Source organism: Argopecten irradians, unplaced genomic scaffold (assembly GCF_041381155.1).
Source record: "Argopecten irradians isolate NY unplaced genomic scaffold, Ai_NY scaffold_0467, whole genome shotgun sequence".
In the NCBI taxonomy this organism is placed as follows: domain Eukaryota; kingdom Metazoa; phylum Mollusca; class Bivalvia; order Pectinida; family Pectinidae; genus Argopecten; species Argopecten irradians.
This window is the reverse complement of record NW_027187934.1, coordinates 19,449-42,211: the sequence shown is the minus strand read 5'-3', so window position 1 is coordinate 42,211 and position 22,763 is coordinate 19,449. Positions and strand designations below refer to the sequence as shown.

At 38.0% G+C, this 22,763-nt stretch overlaps 1 protein-coding gene across 1 annotated transcript; it reads right to left on the bottom strand.

The window, feature by feature from the left end:
• Positions 1 to 11,102: 11,102 nt before the first annotated feature.
• LOC138312781 (uncharacterized) lies at positions 11,103 to 22,511 on the bottom strand. Its single transcript, XM_069253540.1, has 10 exons — positions 22,177 to 22,511; positions 20,616 to 20,778; positions 19,580 to 19,644; positions 17,627 to 17,695; positions 14,354 to 17,135; positions 13,914 to 14,037; positions 13,435 to 13,561; positions 13,088 to 13,212; positions 12,583 to 12,778; positions 11,103 to 12,427 (listed from the first exon to the last, which is right to left on the bottom strand). Exons 2-10 carry the CDS (start codon positions 20,762 to 20,764, stop codon positions 12,009 to 12,011), a joined length of 4,056 nt encoding a protein of 1,351 aa, XP_069109641.1. The 5' UTR covers positions 20,765 to 20,778; positions 22,177 to 22,511; the 3' UTR covers positions 11,103 to 12,008.
• Positions 22,512 to 22,763: the final 252 nt, after the last annotated feature.

The window sequence follows — 22,763 nt, the reverse complement described above, 5'->3', positions numbered from 1 at the left end:
GTTTAATCCATGATTTGAAATATATAATTTTGAAGATTGACTATTATTTTGTAACTGCAACGTACGAACCTATGTTGTTTTCTATAAATTATACATCTACGTTTTAGCTAATAAACATGGATAACAGCATTCAGTAGAGCTAGTGTGCTCCTCTACCAACCAGATTATCACTTGGGGAAACCCCAATTTTCCCGTTTTAATGTAATGCACTCTCTCTGAAAAACGTAACTGGATATGCTATACAAAAACAAGTAAGCACGATCTGCAATTGCATAATCACGTAAGATCAAGTCACTTCTTGGTCACTTCAGCAGGGTTGAGGGTATGAAAACTTCATTGATAGCCAAAATACTCACTAAGAAATGCCATATCAAAAAGTTCAGTGTTTAGGTTTGTCAATGGCAATGAAAGTTTATTTGTACATGTATTGGCCATAGGCAGTGCAATCGCCGAGAATTCGATTGTTGGCTGCATGGAATATCCCAGCGTTGGTTCTTCCTCGCTTCCGGTACAGAAACGAAGAATTTTCTCCATGGTGACGTTTCCACGTCTTCCAGCTGAAATGAAAAAAAAACATTAGAATGGTTTTGTAGTCATCATAATGCCCGACAACCAGAAAATGACATTCTGACTTCTAATGAAATTTGTTTGCAATAATTCCCCCAACGGTACTCCTTACACACATGACATCTTCAACAACAAGTAACCAATCAACACACGTAGATGTCGCCAACCAATCAAAGTGAACAGATTATGGTTAACCATTTGAAATCCTAACAACATGGCAGACATAGCGACCGATTATAATAGCTATCATGGGATGGATGGTAGCAATGCAATAAAAGGAAATGCGGGGTGCATGTTTTTGGCTTTTGGCGATAGCCGAAGCCTATAGCCGTACTGGGCATCGAAAGTCGTGTTTTGTGGCAGATTTTCCAATAAAAGTATAACGTGTAGAATTTTTGTGCATTTGACAAGTGATAGTAATGCGTGCGTCTTAGTACACATCAACTTTTGAACAATGCTTTTGAAGTATTAAACTATAAAGGAACACTTTGGAAAACCACTATAATTTAATATTACTACAGAAATCTGCAGCCGAGTGTAAACATGATACAGGGGTAGGAGGAGGGGGAGCTAGCCGACCGCTGGCCCGGCCGGCTATCTTGTTACTGCTGATGTGTGTCGCATACCTTTACCTAACAAAATACGGGCAACTGTCACAGAATTTGTTTTATATAGGACCTACGTTGTATGTGTGTACTAACAGTTACAGGTACCATTTACTTTATTTACATTTTATCAGACCACATGTAATGATAGCATAACCCTTAGCAATGATATGGAAGGGAATTGTTCCCTATTCAGAACCAATTTTAAAAATCTACCAGATCCTATAAACAAATTGATTTTGTTCATTGATATAATAAATTCGCCATTTTTAAAAACACAATGAACATTTCAGCAAATCACACAATTCATAATCCTACATGTATGATACAGATATGGTAAGATCCTAATGTAGGTTTAACATTGTACAGTGGAACCTCATTAATCCGGTCTCCATTAATCCGTTCCCCGCGGTTTTTGGCTCACCGTGATAGCCGTACTAAAAACATTTTCTAGTTTTGTGTAGACGTTTTCTGCAAAAGTTTGGTATGTTATATTAGTTATATTTATGTGATTGAAGATGTGTATAAACTCTAAACACTAAGTAAATCTGCATTTGAGTTTAAAACATGATACGGGGATGGGAGGCGAAGGGAGCTAATAGACAGCTGGCCCGGCCGGCTATCTTGTTACAGGTCGTATCATTTAAGTTTTCGGCATATAACGCGACCCATTTGTATGTCAACTTTAATGATAATAATAAAGCAGGGTCATATATCACTAATTAAAAGTGGCAGGAAAAATGAAGTGCACAAGTGTATTTCAAATTAGGTAATCAAATGTGTGGGTCGTGTTAAAAACATCTATCTATCTCATTTTATTGTTTAAACAAAACTCATATAAACTATATGTAACATGGGTAATCATTGTATGTACTCTAGTATTTTTCACCATATATAGGCCTAGTTTAAGCATCTTGTTTCAGCCGAGAGCCGCGTGACCTTTTGCCTCTTTTTAGACAAAACATATACAGTACGTTCGTGTTGTGCTCCTCTTTATAGTACTATTTTACTGAAACATGCCGCTAGAGACACAGAACGCCCAACCCCCTCCCTTTTGAAGCTGAGCACTAAGCATGTACCGACAATATTAACAATTTTACAGTGTTTTCGATATTCAATTTTCAATTCATAAAAAATGTTTATGCCATAACTATGCATGTTTCAAAATGGAAAAACCATTTGATAAATTCCATAGCAGTTGGTTATCATTTATGTTTACACACTCCAGTGTGTTAACACCTACAGCGCCTCTGATTGGTCAATTCCAAGATCTCTTGATTCCGATTGGCTCTCAACTTCGGGCTACTTTTCATAGCGCATTTTCTTTTAAATAGCATTGTATTTACTGTTTAACAGGTAGTTGCTTATTCAAAGTATCAAACAATAGAATATTGGCTGTCTGTTTAGGCACTATATTTTATGGCGGAAAGATATCACTTCACAATGTATGGTGGTAAGTTTCCCTGAACGAAGACGAGAAAATGGTCACCACAGGATAAATATAGAGCTAAAGTTATGGGATAAATAAGTTCCCCAACGCGTGACTGTTGTTTATCATGTTTATCTAAACTCTCGTTAGTGAATTTTCAATTTTTTAAAAGACACTCGCTAAAGTTCGTGTCTTTTCAAAATTTGAAAATTAACTAACTCGAGATTGATAAACAGGAAAAACAACAGTCACTTGATGTGGAACCTCTACATAATGCGCATATATTGCAGTGTTCAATCCTATTACATTATGAAAATTTATTGAAAACGCGTGTTCACGCGGATGGAGTATTTGGCCTAAAAAGCAGTTTTAATTGACATTGACTACATACATTCTTCTTATAGCACACTGACACACTAATTTGAGGTTGTGCTATAGAAATTGCCAATGCGCTGCAAATTCTATCATATTACTGCGAAGCACTGCCAGTCGCCCTGCCGGGACATTATCAAAACACATTGTTTTCACGAGCAGAGAGGTAGGAGGTCATTGGCCTAGTTAAACTGTGAATTAAAGTAAGCGGAGAGGAACATTTAGACGATTTAGACGAGCATGAAAGGCCTAAGGGTCATCTATTTGTAACAGGGTACAGGATTTACAATAAATTTATTACCTGCCTCTGCCAGAGATCGAACTCGGGACCTCTGGATTACTAGTCTGACGCACAACCGATCGAGCTAAAGAGAAGTTCTCTCTAGCCGAGCGATATATTACGGCTAGTATTGACCAGGGTTACATACTCCCCCTCCAGGAAACAACTCGTCCGCGAGTTTCCAGGGGTCACAACAATTTCTTTGCAGGTATCGTGAAGCACCATTCCCGAGTCCCTACATGGGCGCCAATGTAACAGGGTACAGGATTTACAATAAATTTATTACCTGCCTCTGCCAGGGATCGAACTCGGGACCTCTGGATTACTAGTCTGACGCTCAACCGATCGAGCTAAAGAGAAGTTCTCTCTAGCCGAGCGATATATTGCGGCTAGTATTGACCAGGGTTACATATTCATACACAGATCTAAACTAAAAAGTTTATGAAGCTTTGAATTAATCAAATGAAGAACAGAAGATCATTATCAAAAACAAGGATTCAATTTTGGAAGGTTTTAGCATAAATGTAATTGATTTTGAAATACATTGTCTATGGACGTGGGCTCATTCAGGCACAGGAAATATATGCATTGTCGTCTTATCTCTTTTATTATTACAATGCAGATGTAAACACAGTAAGATTGCGTAAAGTTTGTTTTCTTATGTATTTTGTGCAGTTCTTAAGAGTTTAAAAGAATTAAGAATGTTTGGCCTTGTTTATTAATTCCTCTGATCGTATATTAAAATATTAAAAATTATGAACTTTTGTGCTGTTGGATATGATGCGATATGAACTGGAAAAGGTAGATTTACCTCGGTCAAAATCATTTTTACAGTTCATAATAAAGAACGCAAACATTTAAAAACATATTTATTCACTGTTTTACATGTTAATATCGTTCATCTACAATATGTCATTAAGAATGGTTACTTCCCTCACAATACAATCCGTTAACGAATACATAGTCCGTATACAATTTATTTTATTATCTTATTTAAAAGGAACAAGAGGCCTAGAGGCCCTTGTCGCTCACTGGGTTACTGCACATGTAATTATGAATGATACTAGCTATTCAAATATTAGTAATATCGGTTACTCAGTTTCAAATACAAGCTCGGCCAAACTGGCTAATTTTGGCACCGCCCCTTATGCCCAAAGAGAGCAAAAAGCAACAATTAGTAAAATTAGAATCTCTGCCTTTTAAGTATTCTACTCGCTATGCATTGACCTCTTTTGGCCCCGCTCAACAGTGTACAGTTGGAGTCTGACTAGACTGGACACCAGACCCTAAGTTGTTGAAAACACTTTCTCAGCAGAGTTCGTCTAGATTACCCCCTAGCTTGAAAACTGGAATCAGATAAGTTTTAGTAAAGATACAAGTAACCAAGCCACTTTAGTGATTTTATTTTCAATATTCTAGAGACTGATAGCCAGTCTAGGATTCTACCTGTCATATTTGGTTTAATATCAACGAGGGGTTATGAACGAGAAGTCGATTGTTGATAGACAGACGGACGAACGGACGACGACCGCTACGGTTTTGCAATAAGCTCACCCCAATTAGTTAGTCGGACCAGGTGACCAGATACAAACTATAAACAGGTGTGCTTCTAATTATGAACGCAAGGTCATAAAGCCAAGATAAGTATCTATAGAAAAGACAAAAAAATGTACTCACGTAAGTCTTCAATTGTCAATAGCCCATCTTCTCCGATTGGAAATAGAATGACAGTGTCGTCCTTTTCATCAGAGCACTTTATTCGGATGGCAGACCTATAAATAGTATAATCACTAACCTTTCAGCAAATACAATCCGAGAGATTTAACAAAGACAAATCTGATATCGAAAATTTCAAAAATACTCACATTTTCAGCCAAATCCTTTCCTTTACAAAACTTCAGAGAAAATAACACGGTGTGAGATTCCTACAGCCAACATATACCATACACCCAACATAAATCTTAAAGATAACGTGGATACGCGTTTACAGGTACGGAGACGAAACGAGTTGATGCTACGAGAAACTAGGTGATAAATGTAACCCATTACAAAAAGGTCTATAGGTTACCACATATTAATCAATTATTTTGGGAAACAACAGCATTATTTATATACGTGTGACGACAAGAAACTTTATAAAAATTCAGTTGTCTACAACTGCACTACTTATATGATGTGTCGACAAGTAACTATGACAAGTTTTAAATGTCTATAACTACACTACTTTATATGTGTGTGTCGACAAGTCACTTTGACAAGTTTTAAATGTCTACAACTACACTACTTATATGTGTGTGTCGACAAGTAACTTTGTAAAAAATCAGCTGTCTACAACTACACTACTTATATGTGTGTGTCGACAAGTAACTTTGTAAAAAATCAGCTGTCTACAACTACACTACTTATATGTGTTTGTCGACAAGTAACTTTGTAAAAAATCAGCTGTCTACAACTACACTACTTATATGTGTGTGTCGACAAGTAAATTCTTAACTATGTCAAGTTTGTATGTACAACTATATCCAACTTATGGTTGTGAGTACGTGGCTCACCTCGGCCATCGTACTTTCGGGACTGATCGGTAAACAAGATAGCCAACCGGCCGCCATCTTGGATTTTATTGTTGAAGTTTGTTACCACTATTTCTTAGAAAGTACTGAAGCGATCTGTCTCAAATTTTATGTAGTGTGTTTGAAAAAGTTTGAAAAGCAGGAAAAATATCCCTCTTACCATTGTCAGACATAGGTCATTCTTTGGTGGGCGCCAAGATCCCTCTGGGATCTCTTGTTTATCAAATAAACGTGTTTTAATCCTTACTTGTCTTTTCTTACCCAGATATTAATGCCTGACTTGTAGTTTGACCCTAAATGACCTTAGTTGTCGATGGACCGTTAAACTCAAACAAACAAAACTATACGGAAGCGGTTCAGAAGAGCCGGCGTACCGTCTCGGAGAGGTCTTACTTCCAATACGAGAGCTGAAGTGAAAGCGGCTATTGAGGTATATTTCGATGATATTATATTGTATTTTTAAAATCTCACAGATGGAAACATATCAATGGGTTCCTTATACAGCTCATATAAACAAGAGGCCCAGAGGGCCTGTATCGCTCACCTGGTTTTTTAGCCCACCATCATCAGATGGTGGGCTATTCAAATCGCTTTTTGTCCGTGGTCCGTCGTCCGTCCTTCCGTCCGTCCGTCCGTCCTTCCGTCCGTTAACATTTCTTGTTACCGCTATTTCTCGGAAAGGGCTGAAGGGATCTTTCTCAAATTTCATATGTAGGTTCCCCTAGGGCCCTAGTTGTGCATATTGCATTTTAGGACCGATCGGTTAACAAGATGGCCGCCAGGCCGCCATCTTGGATTTTGATAGTTAAAGTTTGTTACCGCTATTTCTCAGAAAGTACTGAAGGGATCTCTCTCAAATTTCACATGTAGGTTCCCCTAGGGCCCTAGTTGTGCATATTGCATTTTAGGACCGATCGGTCTACAAGATGGCCGCCAGGCCGCCATCTTGGATTTTGATAGTTAAAGTTTGTTACCGCTATTTCTCAGAAAGTACTGAAGGGATCTCTCTCAAATTTCACATGTAGGTTCCCCTAGGGCCCTAGTTGTGCATATTACGTATTAGGACCAATCGGTTAACAAAATGGCCACCATCTTGGATTTTGATACTTAAAGTTTGTTACCGCTATTTCTCAGAAAGTACTGAAGGGATCTCTCTCAAATTTCACATGTAGGTTCCCCTAGGGCCCTAGTTGTGCATATTGCATTTTAGGACCGATCGGTCAACAAGATGGCCGCCAGGCCGCCATCTTGGATTTTGATAGTTAAAGTTTGTTACCGCTATTTCTCAGAAAGTACTGAAGGGATCTCTCTCAAATTTCACATGTAGGTTCCCCTAGGGCCCTAGTTGTGCATATTGCATTTTGGGACTGATCGGTCGACAAGATGGCCGCCAGGCCGCCATCTTGGATTTTGATAGTTGAAGTTTGTTACCGCTATTACTCAGAAAGTACTGAAGGGATATGTCTCAAATTTCATGTGCAGGTTCCCTTAGATCCCTAATTACATTTTGGGTCCGAACGGTCAATAAGATGGCCGACAGGCCACCATTTTGAATTTTGGTAATTGAAGTTTGTTACCGCTATTTCTCAGAAAGTACTGAAGTGATCTGTCTCAAATTTTATATGTAGGTACTCCTAGGACCTGCATATTGCATATTGGTACTGATCGGTCAACAACATCTTTGATTTTGATTATTGAAGTTTGTCAGTGTTATATATCTCAGAAAGTACTGAAAGGATCTTTCTCAAATTTCATATGTAGTAATATGTAGTAAAAAGTTGAAAAGTGATTATTGAAGTTTGTTAGTGTTATATATCTCAGAAAGTACTGAAAGGATCTTTCTCAAATTTCATATGTAGTAATATGTAGTAAAAAGTTGAAAAGCAGAGAAAAGATCTGTCTTTCTATTGTCAGACATAGATCATTCTTTGGTGGGTGCCAAGATCCCTCTGGGATCTCTTGTTTGTTAGTAATTATCACAAGAATCTGACAATTAGAAAAATAAGCAAAATTGACTCCCTAAGTTTAATTTTGAATCACAACCATACAATGATGCTATTGATACCATACAAATATGCTATCCAATACATAGGTTCAGAGACAAAGTAATTTATATGAAAATAGTAGCCTAATTGACCTTTTGACCTCGCATCTATTGCCGTCTAAGGCCCCGGGGGTCAGCCCTATCATTTGTACAATTTCAAATCCCAAACCTATAAGGATGCTACCATTGCATTATAAGTGCTCTTCCATTCTTAGTTGCAGAGAAGAAGTCGTTTATATGGAAATAGCTAAATTGACCCCTTTTGACCCCACCCTTCAGGCCCCCGGGGGGTCAGCCCCATCATTTGCAAAATTTTGAATCCAAACCCTATAAGGATGTAACCATTGCATTATGAGCGTAATCCCATGTTAAGTTGCAGAGAAAAAGTCATTTATATGGAAATTGACCACTTTTGACCCCACCCCTCAGGCCCCCGGGGGGTCAGCCCTATCATTTGCACAATTTTGAATTCCCACACTATAAGGATACTACCATTGTATTATGGGTGCTATACCGTGCTTAGTTTCAGAGAAGAAGTCGTTTATATGGAAATAGCCAAATTGGCCACTTTCGACCCCGCCCCTCAGGCCCCCTGGGGGTCAGCCCCATCATTTGCACAATTTTGAATCCCCACCCTATAAAGATGCTACCATTGCATTATGGGTGCTATACCATGCTTAGTTTCAGAGAAGAAGTCGTTTATATGGAAATAGCCAAATTGGCCCCTTTTGACCCCGCCCCTCAGGCCCCCTGGGGGTCAGCCCCATCATTTGTACAATTTTGAATCCCCATCCTATAAGGATGCTACCATTGCATTATGGGTGCTATCCCATGCTTGGTTTCAGAGAAGAAGTCGTTTATATGGAAATAGCCAAATTGACCCCTTTTGACCCCGCCCCTCAGGCCCCCCGGGGGTCAGCCACATCATTTGTACAATTTTGAATCCCCAACCTATAAAGATACTACCATTGCATTATGAGTGCTATCTCATGCTTAGTTTCAGAGAAGAAGTCGTTTATATGGAAATAGCCAAATTGACCCCATTTGACCCCGCCCCTCAGGCCCCCGGGGGTTCAGCCCCATCATTTGTACAATTTTGAATCCCCACCCTATAAGGATGCTACCATTGCATTATGGGTGCTATCCCATGCTTGGTTTCAGAGAAGAAGTCGTTTATATGGAAATAGCCAAATTGACCGCTTTTGGCCCCGCCCCTCAGGCCCCTGGGGGGTCAGCCCCATCATTTGTACAATTTTCAGTTAGTAGCCCATAAGGATGCTACCAGCCAAATTTTGTTGAAATCCGACCAGCGGTTATGGAGAAGAAGTCGATTGTTGACGGACGGACGGACGTACAGACGAGGGTTACATAATGGGGTGGTCAGTTCGGACATTCATTATGGGGTTTCAATGCTGCTAAAATCGACATTGTGGGGAAGCATTAGGAATTCAGACAAGAGCTACATTTTGGGGTAGCCAACAACCCCACAATGTTATAAAGAATGCTACCCCACAATGAAATGGACATACCACCCCACTATGTAGTCCTTAGCATAAAATACCCCACAATGCTACGGACAACAACCCCACAATGTTATAAAGAATGCTGCCCCACAGTGAAATGGACATACCACCCCACTATGTAGTCCTTAGCATAAAATACCCCACAAGGCTACGGACAACAACCCCACAATATTATAAAGAATGCTACCCCACAGTGAAATGGACATACCACCCCACTATGTAGTCCTTAGCACAAAATACCCCACAATGCCTTGGACAACAACCTCACAACGTTATGGACAAGACAACCCACAGGTTTATGTATATAAACAGACCCCACAATGTCAAACTTTGGTAACTTCCTCAAAATACCCCACAATGCCTTGGACAACAACCTCACAACGTTATGGACAAGACAGCTCACAAACAGACCCCACAATGTCAAACTTTGGTAACTTCCTCAAAATGCCCCACAATGCCTTGGACAACAACCTCACAACGTTATGGACAAGACAGCTCACAAACAGACCCCACAATGTCAAACTTTGGTAACTTCCTCAAAATACCCCACAATGCCTTGGACAACAACCTCACAATGTTATGGACGAGACAACCCACAAGTTTATGTAAATAAACAGACCCCACAATGTCAAACTTTGGTAACTTCCTCAAAATGCCCCACAATGCCTTGAACAACAACCTCACAACGTTATGGACAAGACAGCTCACAAACAGACCCCACAATGTCAAACTTTGGTAACTTCCTCAAAATACCCCACAATGCCTTGGACAACAACCTCACAATGTTATGGACAAGACAACCCACAAGTTTATGTATATAAACAGACCCCACAATGTCAAACTTTGGTAGTTTCCTTAAAATACCCCACAATGCCTTGGACAACAACCTCACAATGCAATGGATAAGACAACTCACAAGTTTATGTATAACCAGACCCCACAATGTCAAATTTTGGTAGGTTCCTTAAAATACCCCACAATGCCTTGGACAACAACCTCACAATGCAATGGATAAGACAACTCACAAGTTTATGTATAACCAGACCCCACAATGTCAAATTTTGGTAGGTTCCTTAAAATACCCCACAATGCTTTGGACAATTACCCTGCTTAGTCCTTACTAAGTTTCATATTACACATATACCAAACCGATTCAAAGGTATGCTTAGTTATTTCCCCATTCCTTTGATGTATGCTTCTCCACTTCAGTGCTTTGTAAAAGCAGGTAACTGCAGCTTCAATGTAAATATAACCTCAAACTGGTATATATTTTGGTTATTTGGTACAAAACTTGACTGAAAAAATTTTAATCAATCAATTCATGGCCGCATCTGTATTACTTTACTAACGCCAGATATTATGGCTGCTCACCTTTCTGTCTCGTACGATTTTAATTTCCGTGATAATAACAAATTTTTTGTATCTGTGTTTTTGTTTTGTTTTCATTTTTTCATTAAAAATCAAATAGGGAGGCGACAATATTTTGAGCATTTTGAGAAAATGGGTTGGTCAAAAAGCAAGATCCAAAAACAAATCTTCTGTGTTTCAATCATAAAAGAGATCAGAATTCATCATAACAGAAAAAGCCAAAATTCGTAACACCAAGATATTCCAGTTTAGTGGAATGAGTAAAACCCATTTGTCATTGCCCAACAAGAAAACTGTCATACAGTTGATGGGCTTAATTTCCAATACATAACAACATAAACTCAGATGGTTAACATTTTAATTCTATCCAATATGTTTAGATTGACAAAAGTTGTTTTGAAAACTTATCTTACAATACATTGTTAGAATGCTGATGAATTTAATCAAGATATCTGGTATAACAAAAGTTCTAGGGACCTTAAAGGTCAACTGACTACTATGGAAATAGTCTTATAGGAAACTAATTTAGGTGGTATAATGGTAGCCATCTCGATTTAGGATCAACAAAAGATGTAACAACACTTTTTCAAGATCCTATCAGGATCATTTTAGTTTCAGCCAAATCGCATCTATAGTACTTGAAAAGAAGTTCAAAATGTGTTTTCAATATGGCGATTGTGGCGACCATCTTGGATATCAGATAGACCCGAAAAATAACAACACTTGGTCGGGACCATATCAGGATCATTTATGCAACTTTCAGCTAGATTCCACGGTTAGAACTGGAGAAGAAGTTCAAAATGTGAAAAGTTAACACATGGTGGACAAAACAGATGACTGAAAAACAAGTATTACACGTAATCATGCTTTGCCACTCTTGCTTAGGTAAATTAAATGTTGGAAGTTTTTTTTGACAAATTGACAGTTAAAGTGGACTTTAACCCGAAAATATCCAGTATTTGTACGTACAATGTGAGTGACGCAAGAGTTTCTGGCACAGTTTCAGTTCAAATTGGATGTTAATTACCGTCGAAGACGAGATAAGTAGTAAAATACTAAAGCCCTTTTATTTGGGGTTATTTTACTTTACACACTTTCAAAATGAATTTACATGTATAAGTAAAAATCCTATATAACAGTAGAGGTAGTTTCACAACTTAAATGAACTTATAATGACATGATATGCATTGGATACCTTCCAATAATCAGTATTTAATGTCATTCAGACACATTCATAATGCCAGAAACTTTCATAACACATTGTAAAAAATACATTCAACTAAACTTGGTAGCCATTCGACCCAACAGACATAAAGTCTCCATGTTTGGTTATTGAGAAGTCCTTTTTGCAATTTGCTTTTTCTCATCATGGACTCGATAAGCTTTTGTCCTGGCAGTTTATCATCCTTAAAATTTTGCTTGAACAAACTTTTTAGTTCCTGCTCTTCCTCACTAGTCCACTTCTGCCTCACTGACGGTTGATGTGCTTGCATCCTTCTCTTTTTGGGTATTGGCTCATATTCCTCCTCTTCCTCATCTATTTCGGTGATATCCGGTATGAAATCTTCATCTAATTCTGGAGTTTGTACCGGTGGTCGTTTCCTGTTGAAAGGCTGATCTAATGTTGACGGGGGAGTTACATCCACATCCGCCTGGACTTCCATAATTTCTGTTAAGAAATTAAAGATAAATTATCATTATTAATTACACAATAACCCTACTCCAAATTGACAAACAACCATAACTAGGACCCAAATTTGCCCAACATCTCTTTCACAAATTAACAGTTTCATCATTTTTCCAGTTTTTTCTGGAAATTCTTACCATCTAACTGTATTTCTTCTAAGCGTTTCCCACGGAATTGTCCCACCAGTCCAAGATCTTGAATGAGCAAAATTTTAGCCACTTCAATTCTCTCAAGCACATCTGATGTTTGTCTGTAATGTACAGTGTGTACATCCATGGTGTGACCTAAGTGGTCTATTATCCACTGTTTCTGTGATTCGTCAGTACTCATGGCCTAGAAAGATAAATGCCAAACTCAAAAAACTGTTAATAACCACAGTTTTTAATAATGAAGGCATTTAAGAAGATGAAAAGAAAATATATTAGGAAATAAAAAATTTTGAATGCAAAAAATTTTGGTTAAAAGTCTCTATTTAGTAAAACTGCTGCATTTTATGCATTTCAGTAATAATGGGAGAATGATGCTTTATTAAAGTAAAATACAGTTATCATATTAACAAGAAAATTTAAGACTCCTTGAATTATATCTATTCAAAAGTAAAAAGTTTTCATTTAATATCAAACAGCACCCCATCATGCATACCTGTACCATTGTGGCCATATATTTTCTCATATTAGACGTTCTTATCAGGTCTGGTGATGACAAGCCTGCCCGTGGATCACGAGTCAGCTCACGTATTGCATCATACGCTCGGAAGACACCAGCACCTACAATTCATAATTTCTGTTATTAATATCAATAGAAAATGACAAATTATTAAAGAGCTCAGTGCTCAATTGCACTGTACAAACTATCTTTGAGTTACTGCCACTGAAATCTGACTTCCAATGTTACCATATCAAACTTTCAAATTCAGAATTTCACAAGTTTTTTCAAATATTGTTTCCAATTACTTTTTATTTCTTAAGTCTGGAGAATTTTTCACTTACCAGCATTTGCAAACAAGTATTGGTTGCTTGACAGGATTCCAGCTTCCTTTCGTACATTCGAGTCAGCAAGGAAACAAAGTGGTTCTTTCACATCTCGGGGAAGAATGACCGGCACTCCTCTACCAGTCTGTTGATAAAATGGGAAAACATATTTCAAGTATCCTAAAAACTATTTTTAAGCATATATATGGTCCCGATTTTCACAGAAATCTTAATGATTGAATTGAACAAAATTCTTAAATTACTTTTTGGACAATCAACAAGTCTATAATTAATAAATTACTTTTTGGACAATCAACAAGTCTATAATTAATATGTATGAACATGAGTCAATCATGTATAATCATGCATATATTAATGAAATTCCAAAACAATTGTTGCAATCATTAGCTCTTACATTTCATAATTATATTTTTTTGCCAACAAAAAACTACCTTCGTGTTGCAGCGATTGAAATGTAACTATAAAGTATGGTATACCTTTCCACGTATGATCACCATTTCCTGGCTATGCAATAAGTGGCTCTCAAATTTTGTAAGCTCCCCTCGCAGCTCTTGACCAACTGAATCGATACCCATTTTGCGTGCGGCATATGCTGTCAGTCTGTCAAATAGAAATACACTGATAAATATTCAAGATTTTTTCAATCAATTAGCAATAGCTAGATTCTATACAGATGATTCGTAGCAATTTGCAAAAAGGAAGCAATAAAAATTGAGTTAAATGTAATATTTTGGAATTCAATTTTGCAAAAAAGATCCATTACTATTGGACTGGTTATAAATAGAATATTGAAAGTGTCAAGTACGTGCCCACACCATAAATCAAATTCTGCCATAACATGATTTCAATCGACCCTTTATATAATTATCTGTCACACTTGAAAAGATAGAATATGTATATAATAAATATAAATTACTTCATTGCTTGAACTTCATGGCATCTCCTTCTGTTAAAGAGAGTAATCCGTGCCAAAGTGAGAATAGCAGTTTTCCTAAAATTTGAGAAGGACATGTTGTCCAATTGAAGACCTTCAATTTCTTCTTGAAGAAAGGATGCCAGTTTCTTTACATCCTCTGGAAGGGGAAGACGATGTTCACTATTGAAAGACCTTTCTGCTAGTAGTGTTCTGGCTAATTTTGCTACACGCAACCCCCACTCTATTTCCATTAACTTCCTGAACTCTTCTGCTTGCTTCATCTTCAAGTCATTGCCATTCCTAATTGATTTGGCCAATTTTGCAGACAACATTCTCTTGATGTCATGTCCTAGTTTTATTGCATTACTTGGGGCATTTAAATTTTCCTCATCCAACTCGTCAACATTGCAGCAATTTAAAGATGCTTGTACTATGTCATCAAAGCAGCTTGGCTTGAAGAAATCATCAAGAGTTCCTGTGGAGTTTTTTGTCAACGCCTGACATTGCAGCTTCATTTTTGCAGAAAGCCTCATTGAGGAACTTGTGTAGTATTTCCGCATTATCGGATTCCCTCGGTTTCGCATCATCCACTGGTTTCCTAAATTAATAATAAGATCATCTTTCTTTGCAACATCAGAGACATTATCAACTTGCATGATTGGAAAAACCTCTGTGGTTAAAGCCTGTGAGGCACCTTCTGGTATTTTTCCTAGTAAGATGTCAGATTGGAGAATCAAAGAGCTCTTTGTACCAGTCAAAGGAAGGTCTGAACTACAGGTTTTCATGTGACGCTTAACAGACTTTTGCAAAATCCATCCAAAGCACTTTGGACATGGGCCATACTTCCCTATGTCCACAGTTTGCTTTAAATCATCATCTTCCTCATCAGTTTCTTTATCTTCCTCCATATCCCCGAGAGAGCTTGACCTTCGCAATAAATATATCTCTCCTTTTTTGGCTTTAAGGACAGCCAAATTGTGATCGTGGGCAGCTTTGAGCCGAAGCTTGGTGATAAGCTTTTTCCTTTTTTTTTCATCTTCTTCTTCTTTTATCAGCTGTACTTCTTCTTCTTGCTCATGAGATTTAATAAATATATGGTGAGAAAAATTTGAGACGACTTTGTCACAGAAAGAACATGGGTGTTTTGCGTCATACACTCTTTTAGAATTGCAAACATTTTTTTTAACGAGTGCAACAAAAATTGCAGGATCAGTAATGTCTCTTGCGATATCCTTGGCGTTATCCTTTTGTAGATCATCAGTGTCATGAAATTCTATCTTCCTTCTTTTAGCATTTAGGATGGGAAAAACATCAGATATATCAGAATCATCCGATTCTGAATCTGGAATTATACAAGCATTTTCAGACATGGTGTCCCTTGGATTGGTGTCCTTAAATATGTATTCCTCCTGACAGGTGTGTCCTTCAGAGTTGTGTCCCTTCTTAGAGTCATGTTCCTCTTCAGAGTTGTGTTCCCCCTCAGAGTCATGTTCCTCTTCAGAGTTGTGTCCCTCCATAGAGTTGTATTCCTCCTCAGAGTCATATGCATGTTCCTCTTCAGAGTTGTGTTCCTCTTCAAAGTTGTGTTCCTCTTCAGAGTTGTGTTCCTCCTCAGAGTGATGTTTTTCTTCAGAGTTATGTCCTTGCTCAGAGTCGTGTCCCTCCTCAGTTTCATGTTCCTCTTCAGAGTTGTGTCCCTCCTCAGAGTCATGTCCCTCCCCAGAGTTGTATTCCTCCTCAGAGTCATATGCATGTTCCTCTTCAGAGTTGTGTTCCTCTTCAGAGTGATGTTTTTCTTCAGAGTTGTGTTCCTCCTCAGAGTCAGAGTCATGTTCCTCTTCAGAGTTGTGTTCCTCCTCAGAGTCATGTTTTTCTTCAGAGTTGTGTCCCTTCTCAGAGTTATGTTCCACCTCAGAGTTGTGTCCTCCTTCAGAATCATGTTCCACCTCAGAGTTGTGTTCCTCCTCAGAGTCATGTTTCTCTTCAGAGTTGTGTCCCTTCTCAGAGTTGTGTTCCACCTCAGAGTTGTGTCCTTGCCCAGGGTCATGTCCCTCCTCAGAGTTGTGTACTTGGCCAGAGTTGTGTCCTTCTTTAGAATCATGTTCCACATCAGAGTTGTGTTCCTCCTCATAGTCATGTTTCTCTTCAGAGTTTTGTCCCTCCTCAGAAATGTGTCCCACCTCAGAGATGTGTCCCTCCTGAGCATCATGTCCCTCTTCAGAGTTGTGTCCAACCTCAGAATCATGTCCCCCCCCAGAGTTGTGTCCCATCTCAGAATCATGTCCCTTCTCAGAGTTATGTCCCACCTCAGAGTTGTGTCCTTCTTCAGAATCATGTTCCACCTCAGAGTTATGTTCCTCCTCAGAGTCATGTTTCTCTTCAGAGTTGTGTCCCTTCTCAGAGTTGTGTTCCACCTCAGAGTTGTGTCCTTGCCCAGGGTCATGTCCCTCCTCAGAGTTGTGTACTTGGCCAGAGTTGTGTTCCTCCTCATATTCATGTTTCTCTTCAGAGTTTTGTCCATTCTCAGAAATGTGTCCCTCCTCAGAGTTGTGTCCCACCTCAGAGATGTGTCCCTCCTGAGCATCATGTCCCTCTTCAGAGTTGTGTCCAACCTCAGAGTTGTGTCCCTCCTCAGAATCATGTCCCCCCCCAGAGTTGTGTCCCATCTCAGAATCATGTCCCTCCTCAGAGTTGTGTCCCACCTCAGAGTTGTGTCCTTCCTCAGAGTTATGTCCAACCTCAGATATTGTATTTTTGGCATTTGGTCGAGACTCCCTGGCATCTAAAACATGAAATTATTCAATAAATAAATTTGTATTTTACTACCGTTATGAGGGTATAATAATGATGGTGCACCTGTAACTTAGGTAACCCCAGAGAAGCTGTGTTATGTTGAATTTTACACAGACTCCATTATCATTATACCTACATTATCACGTAACCAGGCTTGGCCATATCTATATATATATATATATACCATACCATGCATGGTTACATAATTTTCAGTTGCTCCATTAACATTAGCCCCTTCATAAACTCAACGATATACAAAGCTATTCTATAGCTATAGAGTTATACACTGATAATGATAAATCTTTGAACATATGGTTATAGTTGTATTCAAACAAAACACAATTCATACTCTAAAAGATGTCATCCATAATTTTTAAGATGTGATATCTGATAGAGTCCATATATTTCGGTAAATGCCACTACTCATATTTATGGTTCTATTTTATAAATTTCATTAAGAAGTAACATCTACTTAATTACCATTTTCTTCCACCCAAAGTAAATCATCATGCCAAATTCTGAATGTCTCTGGCTTCTTTCGGAGGGCCTCTGAAATTACATGAAAATACACATGTACTACTGAAGAAAATACATTTTGTGTGAATCCAAGCAGAATTGATGGAATAACCGTATGATTAAATGTATTTTAAGTTATCAAGTAGCTATATGTATATATAAAAGTCTAAAAAAAAATTATAAGCATTGATGTAACTATTATTTATTTGTTTGTTTGTTTGATTTATTAACGTCCTATTAACAGCTATGGTCATGTAAGGACGGCCTCCCATGTATGCGGTCTGTTGCGTGTATGTTGTGCGAGGTGAGTGTACTGGGAGACTGCGGTATGTTCGTGTTGTGTCTTCTTGTATAGTGGAACTGTTGCCCTTTTTATAGTGCTATATCACTGAAGCATGCCGCCGAAGACACCAAGCAACACACCCCACCCGGTCACATTATACTGACAACGGGCGAACCAGTCGTCCCACTCCCTGTATGCTGAACGCTAAGCAGGAGAAGTAACTACCACTTTTATAGACTTTGGTGTGTCTCGGCCAGGGGACAGAACCCAGAGCCTTCCTCACAGGGGCGAACGCTCAACTATTATTTAAATTAATGACTGCAGCAAATGCAGTCTATGGTCACAGGGTTTAGTAAGCGTAGTGCAATGTACACCTAGGATGATGTGAAATAAATTAAATATGTGGCCGGTACTAAAAGGTATCCATTTCGTCACTTTCTTTTATTGACTTATATAAACCTGCATTGTATTGTTCCGGAAGTTTCCAAACTTGATCAGATGCTTAGAATATTGTGACCGATGCAAGAGTTTGTATGATACGCCGCTTGAAGTTTACACAAAACAAATGCGTTTAGCACTGTGTAATGTCATTGTTGTTAATTTATAGTAGATTATCGCTGACAAGTATATCTTAATATATGTTTTTGAAAGTTTGGTGTCACTTAATCATGGCGAAATCTATTAAACACTATAAGACACTGACTTGCGGCATCGTGTGCGCAGTTGAAATCTGCGCATAGCGGATGTACACAGACTCTTACACCCGACAAGGAAAATAATAGTACGAGTACACTCGCACTAAAAATCACTGAATGTTGAAATAAAAACTAAATCATAAACCTTAAGAGGTTTTTCGAAACTTGAAAGAGAAATTAAACAGTAAACATTTTGTTAACAGTTGAGTAAAATCCTCTGTATTTCTCTTAAAACGATAAAAACTGAACAGTTCTAATAAACAAGAGGCTCACGAATAAAAAAGCAGACTTGCCTCACTCTGGAATTTTTGCACATATTAATTATCTGTTGACCAAAACTGTTGACATTTTCCATATATAATTTGACCTCAAATTACCTTACTCAAGATAAACCAATGAAGAATACAACATTACTATTCCATTTGTCTCAACATAATAACTGAATATTCATGCTAGCAAGTGATATTTAACATATTAATAAAACATAATAATTAGGTGTATATTGGGCATGGCAGAAAACTGAATCTGCTTTCATCAGCATTGATTAATTCCAGGTACCTGTTGTAAAACTGAGCAAAATTGATACAATAAAACAACAAAGGGTGTAAAATTTAGTATTTATAACAAAACAATCCTGTATAGCTGAGTCATGGTAATCAGGAAACTCAGGAGATTTTTGTAGTTGATAAAATGGGATTTTTAGTCTTTACTAATATGCATTATTATCATATTTTGCAAATCAAAAGTTTGATCAATGGATTGGATAGGGAGTTTTCTGTTCAATAATTAACTTTGATGTATACAAAGGGGTACATCCATATAACACAATCAAATATGTGGTTCTTTTTTTTTAATATCCACTGGGTCGCGTTGATAACATATTTTACACCCTTATTTAACAACTGTTCATGCAAGAAAACAAAAATCAACAAGTATTACTTTCTCCTTTGGCCTTCCAAATGTCGGCTCTAGGCCGAAAGCTTTCTAGCTTCTTAGCAAGAAATCTGATGAGGCAAAAAAAAAGTAACCAAGAAAAAAATTAAACACACATATTACAGCACATAGCAGAAGCCATATCGAAATCCAAAAAAATTGTTAAATAAATGTTATGTAAAATCTTCATATCATTATCTTAAATATTTAAGGAACGTTTATACCCAAAATTATCCAAAACCAAAAAGGAATAAATATCTATTGTAAATAAAATATAAACATGCAGTTGGAGGTTAATTAGTGACCATGCCAAAATTTTGACCTGGCCAGTGCATCATCAAAAGAATCTTATAAAATTGTGTTTATGTATGTTTCTCTTCAACTTGATGTTTTTAAAATTTGTAATCCATAGACTACAATGACATAGTGTTGGGAATGGGTTGCATTTTCATGATCTATCATCACTTCCAAGCAAGTGACTGATGATCAACTAATGATCAACTAATGATCGATCATGAGCTGAAGTTTACATTACTCAGAGTATAGATTTCATTTTATTTACTTATCTATGAATTCGAAATTACCAATCTACTTTCTCTTTTGTTTACCGGAAAATCACTTTTATTTCCTGATATCGTAGCGGGATCATCTTTCACACATTTTCATCGGAAAATGAAGATGTATTAGTTATTGTCTAAGTGCTCTGTTTCCATTTAAATTGTTTCCCCAATAAAACGCTAGCTTTAAGCTTCCTTGTCAAGAAACACCTGTCTTGACCTGTCATGACCCACACAATTTGTATCATTATATATTGTAAATGTTAGTCAAACTGTGATCGATCATGATAAACTTAGATTGAATAATCTGGATAGAAACGACTAGACATTGAAAAAGTTGATAAATCGGAACAACACTACAATGAGATGTGACTGATAAATATTTTGCATATCAGTTTATTTTCTTTCATTTCATATTTAACATGTGCATAAGTGTAAGAGTTGAAATGAGGGTAATGATGCATATATGCTAAATGTATACTTACACAGCATCGTCTGCCCTGCAGTATACCTCCGTTTTGCAGTACCCGCTACCCTCTACAATAACAGTACCCTCTATCCTAACTGGCCACATGAAGGATGGTGGCATCCCGGGTAACTGGGCCCATGCATATGTTCCCTTTCTACTGGCCATATTTTAGTTAGTTCCTAAAATTAGCAAAACGGTACATGGAGATGTATTCTTGAAAGAAACAAATTAAATATTAAATATCAAATTGTGACAAAATCTGCAAATTTTGACTATATATCGATGGCATGCCGACAACAATTACATTGGCATTTGCACTCTTACAACAAGACTAATTTTTCGTTTTCAGTTCCAGAATTTCAATCAAGAAAGATCTGCATTCCATCTGTGAAATAGGTAGGACCAATTTCTATATAAAGCACACACTGTAAGCATAATAACGACGAGGACACATGCGATAATAAGAAGAGCAGCCAATATGAGCACGGAAAACACGTCCGCCATTTTGTTCCTTTTCGATGATGGCTTCCCGCACTTGTAAAAGCGCCAATTAAATGAAAAGATATAGCAAATCCAATTTCCACTTTCAATAAAATAATATTCAAACTATCAATTCAACTATCAAAATTATATTGATTTTATTTACGCCGATCACGTGTCAGTTTCCCCGTATCCTTCAAAACGAAAGTAGGCTTACAAATAATCTCGTAACAAGTAATCTCGCACTCCAAACCTTATCAATAACATCTAACTAAGGAATTTTGTTGTTTTGTACATCTGTTCAATTTCATTTAATATCATTCAATTAATGACCTGTTAGCCTACGTTGTTGTTTACTGAGTGTACAAAATGGCGACCAGACTGGGCTATCAATCTACCCCACATACAAGGACAAAGAGTTTGCTCCAGATTTTTTGTTTGTTTGTTTGATTAATTAACGTACTATTAACAGCTATGGTCATGTAAGGACGGCCTCCCATGTATGGAATGTGTCGCGTGTATGTAGTGCGAGGTGAGTGTTTTGGGAGACTGTGGTATGTTCGTGTTGTGTCTTATTGTATAGTGGAACTTTTGCCCTTTTTATAGTGCTATATCACTGGAGCATGCCGCCGAAGACACTAAGCAACACACCCCACCCGGTCACATTATACTGACAACGGGCGAACCAGTCGTCCCACTCCCAGTATGCTGAGCGCTAAGCAGGAGCAGAAACTACCACTTTTATAGACTTTGGTGTGTCTCGGCCAGGGGACAGAACCCAGAGTCTTCCTCACAGGGGCGAACGCTCAACTCAAGGCCAAAAGTGAGGCGGTTGCCAAGGGAGGCATTAGGAAAGATAAAGTCAGTTAGGAAGAAGAGAAAAGATAAGATCCTAAATTTAGTCGCCTTTTACGATCATGCAATAGGGGCAGCAGGTACAATTCTAACGCCCTACCTGCAGGGCAGTTGCTCCAGATAAATACACGAAATACAACATTTTCCCTCCAATATGTTAAAACTAAGGATGTTTACGAAAATTCTAATAACACTATTCCATCTATTTGTCACACGCTGTCAATACAAATAAGAAAACTTACCTTCTTTGACTGAAGGGGTGACCCATCCAAAATGGCGGACCGAATCAATGTCGAGAGATGACGAAATAACGTAAAGTCTCGTTGTATTCGGAAGGCCTCGGGAATCATCAAAGATATTTTATTCGGAAAATTATGCTCAATTCACGGTGTTGTCCGTCACCAACCACCTTGTCGGCGATGGACATTGTCCGTTATAATGGACAAAACATTCTGGGGTTGTTTTTTTTTATTTAACCAGCAACCCCACAGCGTCAAATTAGACCGAAATACAACTTTTGCTTGTGGGGTCGACCCCACATGTGAAAAATACCCCACAATGCACATTACCACAGAAGAAATACCCCACAATGTATGCTCTGTAAGAGCGGACGGACGGACGACGGACGCCGGACGCCGGACGCCACGGTATGGCATAAGCTCACCTTGGTCCTTCGGACCAGGTGAGCTAAAAATAATACGTAAACCATTGTAACAAAAATAAATAGATTCTAATTATATTATAGAATCTATTGACGATATTCCCATGCACAGACAAAAGATGGGGGGGGGGGGGGGGGAGGGGTGACGTCGAGGAGGACAGTAGAGAA

Excerpts from the sequence above, each read along its gene's own strand:
- LOC138312781 (XM_069253540.1), bottom strand. The coding sequence starts at position 20,764 with ATGGCCAGTAGAAAGGGAACATATGCATGGGCCCAGTTACCCGGGATG. Across the intron at positions 17,696-19,579 it reads TTGGAAGGCCAAAGGAGAAA|AGGCCCTCCGAAAGAAGCCA; the intron begins GTAATACTTGTT and ends ATGTAATTTCAG. Across the intron at positions 17,136-17,626 it reads ACTTTGGGTGGAAGAAAATG|ATGCCAGGGAGTCTCGACCA; the intron begins GTAATTAAGTAG and ends TTCATGTTTTAG.